The 14,799-nt window shown below is 39.7% G+C and overlaps 1 protein-coding gene and 1 long non-coding RNA gene across 2 annotated transcripts; one reads left to right on the top strand and one right to left on the bottom strand.

Moving 5' to 3' along the window:
• Positions 1 to 544: 544 nt before the first annotated feature.
• Positions 545 to 1,458, bottom strand: LOC134753829 (uncharacterized). Its single transcript, XR_010128843.1, has 2 exons — positions 1,326 to 1,458; positions 545 to 1,144 (listed from the first exon to the last, which is right to left on the bottom strand). It is a non-coding gene; the product is annotated as an uncharacterized LOC134753829 (long non-coding RNA).
• Positions 1,459 to 11,757: 10,299 nt separating this feature from the next.
• Positions 11,758 to 14,588, top strand: LOC134753737 (uncharacterized). The gene is made up of 2 exons (XM_063689676.1): positions 11,758 to 11,796; positions 13,833 to 14,588. Exons 1-2 carry the CDS (start codon positions 11,758 to 11,760, stop codon positions 14,586 to 14,588), a joined length of 795 nt encoding a protein of 264 aa, XP_063545746.1.
• Positions 14,589 to 14,799: the final 211 nt, after the last annotated feature.

The raw sequence follows: 14,799 nt of genomic DNA, 5'->3' as shown, positions 1-14,799 counted from the left end.
TAACGATCCGTTCAGGGTCACCTTTAATTCACGCTTCGCTAATAGGTTGTGCAAATGAAAGCAGCAGACCTCCGTTTTACTTATGCTAGGAGTTAATCGCCAAACTCTGAAGTAGTCAGCCAACAGTGCCAAGTCACTGGATAGTGTAAGTTCCAGGTTGTCAAAGTTTTGGTGTTGAGATACTAGGCAGATGTCGTCGGCGTATATGAACTTCCTAGCGCTGGTGCTTGGGAGGTCAGATATGTACATATTGAACAGTATCGGTGCTAGCACTGATCCCTGGGGGAGTCCGTTACTTAGCTTTCTGACATCACTAACATTAGAGCCCAAGTATACTCTGAATTTTCGCTGACAGAGCATGTTGGAAATCAGGTTGGCAACGGCAATGTTTGGGACAACCGAAACTTGCTTAGAAAACAACTTAAAAGTTTATTAAAAGACTGTCCATCAGATTCCATTGTGGAAACAGAACTTGACCCGGCCACTGAATCTAAAATAATAGCAGCTAAATTATTAGATTTGGATAAATTATTGGAAAAGTATGAACAATCCAGAGAAATTTACACTTTTATTAAGGCAAAAGCATTGGCTCTTCACTTATTTCACAGAATTTCTAGGGTTCGACCAGAGGATATAGGTACACAAACACAAATAAAGGCAAGTAAACAAACATTTGACGGTTTTTTGACTAAACTTGATAACGTCGGTAAGGTGACTTCTTTGTTAACGACAGGTAAAGGTTCTTCTGGTAAAATTTTGGAAGAACAGGTTGTGACGGAGTCAGATCATGGTCAGAAAAGCATTTTGAAATGGAATCTCAAGTTCAATGGACACACAGACCCAAAGACATTTTTAGAAAATGTTCAAGATCTTCAGCAGGCTGACGGAGTTTCAGATTCCAAACTGTTGTATTCTGCAGCCAGGTTGTTCTCGGATCAGGCTCTTATATGGTTCCGTGCAAACAGGGATAAGGTGTCATCTTGGCAGGAACTTGCACTTTTGTTGTTGAGTGACTTTCAGGATCCAGAGTATGATTATAAGTTAGCAAATGAGATTCGTGTTCGTACACAAGGAGAAGATGAGCCACTTAATCTTTATTTTGCATTAATGTCAGGAATGTTTAATAGGCTAAGTACGCCTTTATCTGAAAAAGAAAAATTAGATATATTGCAAAGAAATATACGCCCGTTTTACACTCAACAGTTAGCCTTGGTGAATATCAGGTCAATAGAGGAATTGCAGGAGAAATGTAGAATTATTGAAGTTAGTAGGCCACGTTGTTTAAACTTTAAAGAACCACAGAAGAATAATTATGCAGTTCTCACCTGAATTCTTGTATAAAACATAAAAGAAAACATAGCCAGGAGTTTCGGCTGTTTCTTCTTTTAATCAATCAGATCCGTCTAATTGCATTAATCTATCCTTCAGTAATAATAAGTACAAATATAGAGAAAAGCATAGTGCATAGTATACGTCAAAGATGTCAAATGGAGGCGAGTTACGTTCCAATACTAGGAAGGTTTGTTTCAAGTGCGGGAAAACAAATCATAATTTAAAAAAATGCATTCAACGTGGTTGTTTTAAGTGCGGAAAAGACGATCATTTTAAAGCGGATTGTCCTCAAATGAAGAACAAGGACCAAAAAAACTAGTAGACTTAGACTGTGACATTAGCACGCAAAACATGCAGGTTTTGGCGGCAATTAAAAAATATTAGAGCTACGGATCAATTGCCACAGTCTTATTTGCTACTAATGAGGACGATTATAGATTCTGGACCTTGCGTTTCTTTGTTAGGAAATTCATCTCACACTTACTTTGAAAAACTGGGTTTTACTTTGGTTAAAGAAAATCAAGTTTCTTGCACAGCTGCTGACGGATTTAAAGTAGATTCGTTAGGGGTAATTTATTTACCGGTAACTTTTAATAACGTAACTCATTTAATTAAGTTTTATGTCGTACCATCAATAGTTTCGAATGTAATTCTCGGTTGTGATTTTTGAAAAGCGTATTGGTTAGCGCCTGAAATTTTTAATAATATCGATTACAGAAAAGGTCCAATAACATTTTATAGTTATCAAATTAATGAAAAACAAATTCACACGCTAACATCATTTGATAATTTAATGCCGTTTCAAAGGGAATTAGCATCGTCAGTAATTAAGAGATTTTAAGACATTTCAGCGGAATACAAAGGTTTGGGTAGGACAACTTTAATTGAACACGTGATAGACACAGGCGATGCCTTACCAATCAAGGCCAAGCAGTATCCTCTTTCGCCAGAAAAGAGAGTTGCGTTAAATAAAGAATTGGATAGAATGCTTGAGCTTGACGTGGTAACTGCTAGTGAAAGTCCTTGGAATAATCCGGTCATTTTAGTTAAGAAATCAAACGGTGACTGGCGGTTTTGTTTGGACTGTCGGAGATTAAACTCGGTTACTAAGGGTGATTTATATGCTATCCATATATACCACAAATATTAGATAGCCTTAAAGAGGCAAGATTCTTATCGTCTTTGGATTTATCATCAAGTTTTTGGCAAATACCAATGAATAAAGATTATCAAGATAAAAGCACACTCAATGTTGTTGGCAGGGGGGCCTTTAAGTTTAAGGTTACGCCTTTTGGTCTTTGCGGAGCGCCTGCGAGGCAACAACGGTTAATGGATATGCTTTTTCATCAAAATTTTTGTTCAGATGTGGAGAATGGCAAGGTATTTTGCTATATTGATGATATTGTTATTTGTTCATCAGATTTCGATACACATTTATTACTTTTGAATCGAGTACTTGAAAAACTAAAGTTAGCAAATTTAACTATAAATCGTAAAAAATGTAATTTTTTTCCGAAGCTCATCGAAATATTTAGGTTATATGGTCGACGAAAATGGGTTGCGGACCGATCTTGATAAGGTGTCTTCTATCTTGAACTTTCGTACTCCGTCATCAGCTCATGATGTTAAAGTATTTCTCGGCACTTGCTCGTGGTACAGACGGTTTATCCGTAATTTTTCGACAATTGAACAGATTAACAATTAAAAGGGGAAAACATGAGCCTAAGCTTAGTTGGTCGGATGAAGCGGAGCAATCGTTCAATAAGTTGAAGGATGCACTTGTGTCAGCACCAATAATAGCCGTGCCGGACTTTGAGAAGCCTTTTGCCGTACACTGTGACGCATCTGCTTATGGCCTTGGTGGTATGCTATCGCAAGAAATTGAGGGTAAAGATCACCCCATTTGTCACGGCGCCAAAGTTTCAGGGCATTCCCCTCACCAGCGCTAAAAGTATCGGGATACTTGGTGTCGACATTACGAACGAAGTCCAGTTTCGTAGTCATCTGGAACAAAAAGCCAAACTGGCCTCCAAAAAGCTTGGGGTGCTTAACAGAGCCAAACAGTACTTCACACCGGGTCACCGACTTTTGTTATATAAAGCGCAGGTTCGACCCCATATGGAGTACTGTTCTCATCTCTGGTCTGGCGCTCCACAATACCAGCTCCTTCCCCTTGACTCCATCCAACGTCGGGCAGTTCATATTGTCGGCAATTCCGAACTTACTGACGGCTTAGAACCTCTTAGTCTTCGGAGAGACGTTGGCTCTCTTTGCATGTTCTACCGTCTGTACAATGGGGAATGTTCCGAAGAACTTTTTGATCTGGTGCCATCGTCTCGTTTCTATCACCGCACCTCCCGCCAAAGGAGCAAAGCTCATCCTCACTTCTTAGACACATGGCACACCATGAATAAGCGGGCATCCCGCTCGTTTCTTCCCAGAACGTGCAGAATGTGGAATGAGTTGCCTCCTGAGGTATTTCCTTTGTGCTACGACATGGGATTCTTCAAGAAGGGTAGGTAGGGTATTTAGGGTTCTCAAGGGTCGGCAATGCTTAAGTGGCTCCTGTGATGTTGCTTACGTCCATGGGCGACGATGACTGCTTCCCATCAGGCGGCTCGTCTGCTCGTTTGCTGAACATCACATAAAAAAAAAAAACCCTATAGCTTATGTCAGCAGGTCACTAAACAAAGCTGAGAAGAACTATAGCGCGACAGAAAGAGAGGCGTAGGCAGTGATATTTGCAGTAGAAAAATTTCAGGCTTATTTAGGTACAGGGAAATTAAAGGTTATCACGGATCATGCATCATTAAAGTGGTTCTTAAAATTAGAAAATCCGTCAGGCAGATTAGCACGTTGGGGGTGTAGATTGTCTCAGTTTAACTTCGAGATAGAACATAGGAAGGGCACTGACAATGTGATCCCTGATGCATTATCAAGACTCTTGCCGGAAAATTTTTAAAACATGCCAAGAACATCCTGCGAATGTACCAAATTTTCAAATATTAGACCAGAAACTGTACCGCTACAGTAAAAGTAAATATAGTTTAACATCAGAGTTTGATTGGAAGGAAGTGGTAAGGAAAGAACACAGACGAAAAATAGTCGAGGAATATCATTCGATGCCAACTGCAGGACACTTAGGTGTATTTAAAACCCATAGGAGAATATATTTACGATTTTATTGGCCAGGAATGTTCAATGAGATTGAAAAATACATCAAGGACTGTAATACTTGTTCTGCTTACAAACATTCCACTCAGCGAACTACAGGGTTAATGGGAAAACCTAAAGTTTGTGGTAGACCTTTTCAGGTGGTTTCCGTTGATTTAGTTGGACCTTTGCCACGGTCTCAATCTGGATACACGTTTTTACTGGTAGTAACATGTTGTTTTTCAAAGTTCACACTCTTGTTTCCTTTGAGACGTGCTACGAGTGCAATTGTCGCTAAGAACTTTGAAAATCACGTTATATTGGCACATGGAGTCCCAGAGACCGTAATTGTTGATAATAGTACACAATTTACGGGATCTGATTTCCGGAAGCTGCAGGAACGTTACAATATTCCAAAACATCATTATACTCCTAGATATACACCACAGGTTAACCTTGTTGAGAGATACAATAAAACGATAATGACAGCAGTGGCTTCTTATGTTCAAGATAATCATCGGTCTTGGGATAAGCACTTGTTTGAAATACAATTTGCCATAAACAGTGCGGTGAATGAGTCAACTGGATTTTCACATTTTTTTTTGGTACACGCAAGAGAACCTGTCATTAACGGTAACTTTTACAAAGATACTCAAGCTAATTATTCTCTTGATATACCAAGAGAAGAGTATGCTGGTGAATTTGGGTATTAAAAAAATGTATTTAAGGAGGTTAGGAAGCATTTATTAAATGCTCATGCAAAGAATGCTTCACATTATAACTTAAGACGTAGACATGCTAGTTTTAAGGTGGGTGATATTGTCTGGAAAAATAATTATACACCAAGTGACGCACAAAAGTTTAAAATGGCGAAGTTAGCTCCAAAGTTTGTGCAGTGTAAGATTTCCAAAGTTTTTTCACCATTGGTTTTAAGACCTAAAATCTGTTTTTGTAGTCACATTTTTAAGTTTTACACATTTTTCCTCCATTTATTTTAGTTATTTTGTATTGCATAGCACTCGTGTACCAATTATGGATCTACTGATGTCTATTTTATTGAAATCCACTCAATAGTTTAGGCGCTAGAAGTAAAAATATGATTTACTATTCGGCGTCCTCTCAAGGCGGCTGTATTAATTTTTCTTTAATAAAACAGGTGTAAACAGGTTGTGAAGGGCAAGAGGAATCTACCGATATGTCATTTTAAAAAATCCGTCCAGTATCCTGAGCTACAGGGTGTACTGATTTTCAGTATTTAAACCCATAACCCTACTTTCTGTTTAAGTCGCAGTCGAGTAAAATCTTGATATTGGAGTAGAACGTGTACAAATGTATAGACAAAAGTGGAATTCATATTTCTCCAAGTTTTATATTAAGAGAATATCCCCTGAAAGGGTATAAGCGCTAAATCTGGATTCAGCTATTATTTTCTATAACAAGATGAATTTTTTCCGCAAAGATATCTAGGACTTTTTCGTGTAGAATTTAATAAGCTTTAATGTTGCCTTACACCATATTTTGATAGAGAACGTATATTTAGAGTAAAACGCAAATTTCTCCAGGATGGTACACATTTTCCAAGATGGCTGCGATTCCTCGAGGTCCCCAAATGTCAAATAGTGTGGACATGAAAAAGAAACCTTTAATTAACATACATACCAAATTTCAAATCTTTGGAAGGATTTCGAGGTGAGACTTAATACGATTGTGCTATATGGTGTTTGATATTAGTGAACTTTCTTGTTGGAAGGGGGGGTATTGTCACATAGCGCCATCTAGTAGTTTTGGTGTAACTTCGTTTTTTTATATTTCTGTTAGTGATAATTTCTTTTTAGAAATATTGAACATGATTTAATTTAATTTATTTAAAAACATACAAAACGTGAAATAAACCCTATGAATACAAATAATTACATGATTTTTAATTTAATTAGATAGTTTTGTTACAAATAGAAATATTTGTTTTTCAGTTTTTTTCTTGATATTGTGTCGATAGGTAATTAAACCTACATATTTTAAAAGGTAGCACAATGTGACTGGCAACATTCAGTTCGTGTTGTAAAGAGCACTCAATTTGAAATGGAAAAATTAGAATCAGAAGAAAAGACGCATGGATTGGTGTCAGAAAATTGGTTGTTACAAAACTTAAAATACATAATATAAAATATAAAACTGCGTGGAAATCCATTGTCGCCGGATATAGTTCCGGAGATACATATTTTGGTTACTGGGTTTTAATAGCCCAAGGCAAATGTTGCTTTCCTTTGCCGAGTTGCTGAGGAAAGAGGGGCGTGCCCTTGAGCGTGGCAAGCTGATGTAAGAGACGGGTCTTCTCAGGATCGGGACGCCTTCATGGCCATTGTCACAAGTTCCGACCCAAATGCTGTTCTTGACCGCTGCAGACTTTTTCTGTCGTCTGTCTCGTTCGTCTGGAGAGAGGAGGAGTTAATGCTGAAGAGTTAATTTGGAGGAATTAACATCGTCGTCATCGTCTGTGACAGCAGGTATGTGTTGGCCCTTAGTAAACTCATAGTTTACTTGAAGTTCAAGTTTTGTTATTGTCATAGATCGGTAACCTTTTGCTTTTGTCACATTTATAATAAATAACTTTCATATTATAACCAAGGTTTACTGTGATCTAATGGACAGTGTTGCTTGCCAAATTTAATGCTCAGGTGTAACTTTCCGTACTTTATGATTACCTGAATATAATTTAATTCAACAACTAGTTTATTGGTTGTTTATTCTAAAAATATAAGAATACAGATATTAATGAACCAACAGCTCTACCGTTAGCAGTCTGAGCTAGAAGTTGTATTTTAGGGTATGTAGGAGTTTTGAAAGAACAAATAAAACAACTATCAAGTGGACTCTTGTGTTTTAATTCTTTCCTTTATTACATCCCTAGGTATTATGTAACCAGCCGGGTACTGTTCTATAGTTACATAGGTTTTAGGGGTTACAATGCAGTCAATCAAGGTTGACGGAGCCTGTGGAATGTCAGTACACAAACCTATCCAACGTGTTAGCTTTTCTCTAAAAGGTAAACAATGTTCAGAAACATTTACGGTTAACAACGCTAAGGCCGTAGGCTCGCCGTCATTGTTCACACAAACTGTCAACCAAAGCGACATTACGAAATATTCACACTTGACTGATTTAGCGGACGTTCTTTCAATATCAGAAGCTACACCTAAAGTCTTGCTTGGTGCAGAACATTGGTACCTCACTATCTGCCGCGAGCTTAGGGAAGGTGCTCAAACCGATCCAATTGCCACACGTACAGCTTTAGGTTGGGTATTACACGGGAAATGCAGCACTTGATCTAAACCCGTCTATTTTATTAATATCATTTCAAACAAAAGTAGTGCTAGTGACACCACTATGGACGAACTTGTGAAAGATTATTTTCGCCTTGATGCCATAGGTATTTCTAAGACTGAAAATGTGTATTTCTAACGAAAATAAACACGCTTTAGAGGTTTTAGAATCCACGGCCAACCGTTTGCCATCAGGTAGGTTTGAAGTAGGTCTATTATGGCGTAATGATATTCCAAACACACCTGACAGTTATCCTCAAGCGCTTTCGAGGTTTCACGGTTTGGAACGGCGCATGGCTCGAGATTATTGTGCGTTTATCGATAACATGATGTCAAAAGGGTACACTGAAGAGTGTTCAAAGGATACGTACCATAACAAAATAAACACAAGCGATACACACAAATGTTTACGTTGGTATTTACCCCATTTTCCTGTAATACACCCTCAAAAACGGAAACTGCGCGTAGTCCATGACGCACACTTCGGGAGTCAGTTTGAATTCACTCCTGCTCCTGGGGCCTGATCTCCTGCAATCACTGCTACACATATTGTTCCGTTTTCGTGAGGGTCATGTTGCGATCACAGCTGACGTGAAATAAATGTTTCCACAAATTAGGATTAGGCAGGAAGACCGTGACGCTTTACGTTTTAATTGGAGGAATGACCCTCACTGTGAATTAAAAGAATACAGAATTACTCCGGTTATCTTCGGTGCTGTATGCAGCCCCTGTACTGCTTTATACATAAAAAATCGTACCGCTCAGGAATTGCAAAGGTCTTACCCCGCCGCCGCAAAGGCTATCTTTCGTGATCATTACATGGATGATTATTTAGGAAGTCTTGACAGTGTGCAAGAAGCTGCGCAACTTGCAGCTAACATAGTTACGGTTCACAAAGCGGCAGGCATGGAGATGCGTGGTTGGGTCTCTAACGTACCTTGCAGCTAACATAGTAACGGTTCACAAAGCGGCAGGCATGGAGATGCGTGGTTGGGTCTCTAACGTACCCGCTGCACTTGCGGCCGTACCAGAAGACTTACGAGCAAATGCTTACTACCTACTTGTACTTGAAAATATACACGTAGGGCCTGAAGCTTTTGTTAGGACTTTAGGACTTATATGGCATCCAATAAGCGATACCTTTAGTGTTCGTATTGGTTCTCCAATATCTGAACAAGATAAATTAACAAAACGAAAAGTATTGTCTTACCTGATGTGCGTGTACGACCCCCTCGGTCTCTTGACTCCTCTGGTTATCCAAGGTCGTATTTTATTCCAGCAGACATGGCGAACTGGTATCGATTAGGACACTGAGCTTCAATCACATGCCATTCAAAAATGGCGAGCTTGGTCTCAACAACTTGCTACGGTTACATGCGTCAAAATTCTGCGCTGGTTTCAAGACGACATCATTTGCGACAGACAGCTCCATATATTCGCAGAGCATACGCGTGTGTCGCGTATTGGCGCTTTACATTCATGAGCGGTCCCGTAAAACTGTCTCTCATCGGTGGAAAGGCCCGACTGAGTCCTTTGAAACGTCGGTATGCATCGGTCACGATATTAAACCTGATGCGATTTACTTTTGGTCTGATTCGACCACAGTACTCAGTTGGATCCGTAGTGATGCACGGACATTCAAACCATTTGTTGCGAACCGTGTGGGTGAAATCACCGAAAGTACCAATGTTAACAACTGGAAATTCGTACAAGGTGTTTTGAACGTAGCGGATGACGCGATTAGATTAAAAGATCGCGACATAGATTTATCGCGGTGGTTCTCTGGACCGGATTTTTTATTATTGCCGACCAGCGAATGGCCCAAAGAACCATCGACAGTGGAAACTACATCTGCCTTGGAGGAGTTAAAACCCACGCATGTAGGCCTCATCAATCTGGACTATTTATCGGTTGTACCAGATCCTTCACGTTTCAGTGAATGGTTACGCCTGGTTCGTACAACTGCACGTATATTTCAGTGCATCGATAAATTTCGCTCCCTTTTGGCACATAACAATCCAAATTCCAAAACCAAAACTAACCCTTCTTTATCTAAGCTTCCACCACTGTCCGCCGTGGAGATGCAAAAGGCCGAAGTCGCCATTCTTCGATAAACGCAGACCGATTTATTCGGCGAAGAATTAGCCTTGCTTCGAAAAGCTAAGCCCTTGCCTAAGTCGAGCAAATTGAATCCTCTCTGCCCGATAATCGATGAAGATGGCGTTCTTAGACTGGACAGTCGTATAAAGCACATGAAGAACGTTGACTATGCCACGTCACCCATTATCCTTGATGGCCATCACCCAGCTGTTCGTCTTCTTATACGACACTACCACGTCCAAGCTGCACATGGCTTCAACGAGCTGGTGATCAACGAACTTAAACAAAGATTTTGGATACTTCGATGCCGTAGCGAAGTGCGCGTGGTTGCCCGAAGATGTGCCTACTGTATAAAGCGCAAGGTACACCCCACCCCACATACCACCAATCGGCGACATACCAGATGTGCGTCTAGAGCACCACAAACGCCCGTTTACGAACACCGGGCTAGACTATTTCGGCCCAGTCGCAATATCAATCGGCCGTCGACGAGAAAAACGATGGATAGCCCTCTTTACCTGTATGACGACACAAGCAGTGCACCTGGAAATTGTTGCTAGTCTATCCGCAGATTCTGCAATCATGAGCATACGTCGCTTTGCTGCACGTCGAGGACTCCCGAATAAGATACTTTTCCATAATGGGACATCCTTTGTTGGAGCCAACAGACAGCTGTGCGAATTTTACAGTGACGCCGTGCAAGACTTTGCTGCCAGTAAAAGCATAGAATGGTGTTATATCCCTCCGGCGTCACCATTCATGGGTGGTTGTTGGGAGAGACTTGTTAAGACAGCTAAGACAGCACTCCTTGCGACTCTAAAAGAAAGGGCTCCCAGAGAAGAATTACTCCATACTCTTCTCCTAGAGTCAGAGGCACTAGTAAACTCCCAGCCATTAACCTACGTTACTGAGAACAGAGAATATGAAAGCCTGACTCCGTCCCACTTCTTAATAGATACCTCTTCACCACAGCAGCTACCGGCCGTTTTAGACGATGGTGCATTTTCGTCAAGAAAGGAGTGGCAAAAGGTTCTACGACTATCCGAACACTTTTGGACCAGGTGGCTTAAAGAGTACCTGCCCAGTCTAAAGCCGAGAAGAAACGAAGGAAGGCAGTATTGCAATTTAAAAATAGACGACGTTGTCCTCATTGTTGACCCTGACCTACCTAGAGGTGCCTGGCCTATAGGCTGTATAGTGGAAGTGTTCCCGGGCAGAGATGGAATGACGTGGCCACCAAAGGGGGCCTATTAAGGAGACCTGCCAGAAAGTTAGCTCGACTGCACGAAGAAGTTGAAGAAGAAGAAGGGATGATGACGAGGACTAGTAAATAGGTTTCATATTGTTTATATTTTTTATACCTTTTTTTTCTATGTCTGTCACTCTATTATATTGTTTTATACTTTGTTTTAGTTGTCAGTAAAATCTTGTTTATGGAAGTCAGCTTTTTCGTTTACGCCTCTCCCTTAAGCTATCGATTTATTTAAATGTCCACAATTCCCGGACAGTGACAAAATAAAACTTGTAACAAATTTAATCACCTTTCATTTTGTATAGTGACTATTTATGACTATTTCATTAAGTCACTATGTCGCTAAGACGCATAGTTTCAGAGATTTCATCGAATAACCGAAAAATTGAACCTTCGAATCCCCCTCTACCCCTCGGCTCAAGGGCTACGGCCGAGGACTTTTGATATGTTCACCTCCTAACTAGTCCAAACAAAGTGACGAAGTCAAAAATTGTGTTACAAGCATTTCCCGCTATAACTTTTTTGAGCATTCATTTCCTGGCCTATAGTTCAAAAACCAAGTATGTATCACGGTTTTTTTCCGGGATATGGGTTTGGAAAATGGAGTCATCCAGGGTCAACCATCATACCAGAAAACGGGTCAGTTACTTTAGTGAGTTTCTCTTGCGTATAGCAAATAGTTGTACGGTATTGTCATTCGATGACTTGTTAAACTAGTTTGTTAATCAGGACTCAGGAGTTAGCTTCCTCAAACTAAAATGACGGTTTGTATTTTTAATGGAGATGTCGAGTTTTGCATAATGAGGTCCTGTGCTCGATTACGTTTTAACGATGATGACTTCCTTCCAGATGTGTGTCCCTAAATACAGAATATTTTAGACCTTAATCTTATTCCTGTAGAGTCTGTAATATATTTGGTTTAGACACCGAGATTCGCCTTCTAATTTGTATTCTTGAAGGCTTCTAAAGGCGTCATGCTTGGTAGACCAAAATAATGTATTCCGCGTAGATCTTATTCCGTAGATTAAAAATAAGCAACGAATACAAATCGATTTTTTGTTTTGATAAATTGAAATAAAATAATGGATACCAGTATAAAATATAATTTTCACTTCTCAAGCTCGTTAAGTTCGTCTTTATGTCGTGTGTATAGGCTATAAAAGTTATTCATAGAATGGCTTTTTATTCTGTAGTGCATAAAGTAAAATCTTCTATTAAGAAACGACCTCGCTTCGCTTCGCTCGGGACCGATAAATTGCATGGGATAAAATGGATCGTTTTATTCTCTGCTAACCTACTATTTTGATATTTGATATGTATTGAGATAAAATTTTACAGCATTACAGCTAAGGGGCGCCAATATACTGTAAAATTAATTAATAATAAAGCTAATAAATTTATATGATAAATATGACATAAAGTAATAAGCTATGATGTTCTATTTTCTCAAACATGCAATGAAATATTGTCGTTATGTTCCTTATTGGCTTCGTAGTAGCCCGTTTCAGGCGGAGTATCTCGAGAGAACCGTATAGGTATTAGAGTCTGTGCGGAAAGAGAAGAGTCGTAGAATGTATTGGATCCCATATAGTCATACGTATTATGAAAAAAAAGCTGCACTTTAAGATGGAAGCAAGTCACTTTGCATGGTGATAGTGATAGTAGACACCAAAGTAGACGATTTTTTCCGAAGCACCCAAAAATTCACCCCTTAAAAGCCGAGATTTAGCGAGGTCTATTAAGAAAAAGAAAAAAAAATCCACAAGTTTCAGGGATCAACAAATATTAAAAAAATATATAATTTGAAAGAAAATCACTATTTTAACGTAAAAAAATGGAATCTCTTCAAACAATAATAGTGTCAAATCATTAATAACCTATTTTTTCTCTTTTGCGCTTTATTCTTGCAAATAATGTCCTCGACTTTGAAGAATGTCTGAACATAAGTTTTTTTTGTTAAAGTCAAATATATTTCTTAATATATGACGAAAACCGCATCAAAATCGGTTAAGCAGTTTTTGAGATACAAGTTTCAGAAGTTGGCTTACTTTTATTTATATGGGATTTTTTGTCTTATGTAGTCCAAAAAGCGTGTAAATTATAGTTAATTTTGAGAAAATTAACAGGTACCTACTAACTTTATCGACATTAGGAATATGTATATAATATACTAGCTGTTGCCCGCGACTTCGTACGCGTGGATTTGTATGTTGGTGGTTATATAAATGAGCATAGAACATTATGCAGCAAAAGATATCAGTAGGGACGGTAAATCATTTTTTAATAATTATACAGCGCATGAAATTTGTCTTTCACAAAGTACGAAGTTTCAAGCCCCTAACGACTATCTCAATATAATCCCTCTCAACATTTAGATTTTCAAGTCCACTATTTAAAAAAAAAAATTCGCTCCCGATGCAAACTTTATTAGTACAAACTTTTCAAACACGGTGCAATCAGTTTTCGTCTATTTTATTATAATGCCCTTTTACCAAGTTTCATGTTCCTAGCTAACACGAAAACTTGTACTACATATACATACAGCTTGTTTTCTGAGTTTTGACTACGCTTGCTCCGGAATAACTGAAGCAGGCTTTCGTAAGTTGGGTGACCGCCAAGCCACATGGCGCTGCGCAGCCTGTAAAAATACTCAGAAACCAAGCCTTGGTTCGCAGCCGGCTGCCGTGGCTGCGGCTGTCGACACTGCGACCACACCTCTGTCGCTGCGCGACGTGATGTCGGAAATCCACAAAATTTCAGCTCAGTTGGCTCCCTTATCCACGGTTGTTGCGGATATCCAAGCAATCAAAACTGACGTCGCAGAACTTAAGAGGTCTAACTCTAACACCTCCAAAAAATTATCACAGTTCGAAGACCGCCTCGAAAAAGTTGAGGCCTCTAATGAGCACGGTGCGCTCAAATCTCGGATAACTAACCTTGAGGTTGAGCTCAACGAAAAAGATCAATGGCTCAGATACAACAACATCGAAATAAAAGGAGTACCCCTGAAGAACAATGAAAATCTCTTTGAGATTTTGCAAAGGATCGGTACAAAGGTAACTTACATAGTGCCCAAAACCAGCGTGAATTATATAACCCGAGTGCCTTCACGTGGTGAAAATGCATCAAGGCAAAAGTCGATTATTGTATCGTTCACGAACAGATACACGAAAGAGGATTTTATCGCAGCGTGTCGCATCTGCAAGACCATCACCCTCGACGACATCGGCTTCCAGGGCGCCGGCAGGGTGTACGTCAATGATCATCTGACGGTCAAGAATAAGATACTCCTGAATAAGACAAAGGCCGTGGCAAAGGAGAATAATTTTCAATATGTGTGGGTGAAACACGGAAAGATTCACATTCGGAAAACCGATTCTTCGCCAGTACTGCAAGTGAGAACGGAAGAAGACCTCTCGAAGCTTCATTGAAACTGCGGACCCCCTCAACTAATTTGCACGGTCACTACCAGCCCGCCGTCCTACTACGTGACTTTGTCAAGAATAGTTTGAGTGTCACTGGTCGAACTCGCCTCATTGTGGCAAACCGTCTGCGCGGGATTGTCGCGATCACTATTTACCTACTACGAGTATTATCTGTTACAAAAGACTTCTTTCTGTTTATGATTGCAACTAATTTTAT

This window comes from Cydia strobilella, chromosome Z, assembly GCF_947568885.1.
Source record: "Cydia strobilella chromosome Z, ilCydStro3.1, whole genome shotgun sequence".
Taxonomy (NCBI): domain Eukaryota; kingdom Metazoa; phylum Arthropoda; class Insecta; order Lepidoptera; family Tortricidae; genus Cydia; species Cydia strobilella.
This window is presented reverse-complemented; position numbering and strand designations above follow the sequence as displayed.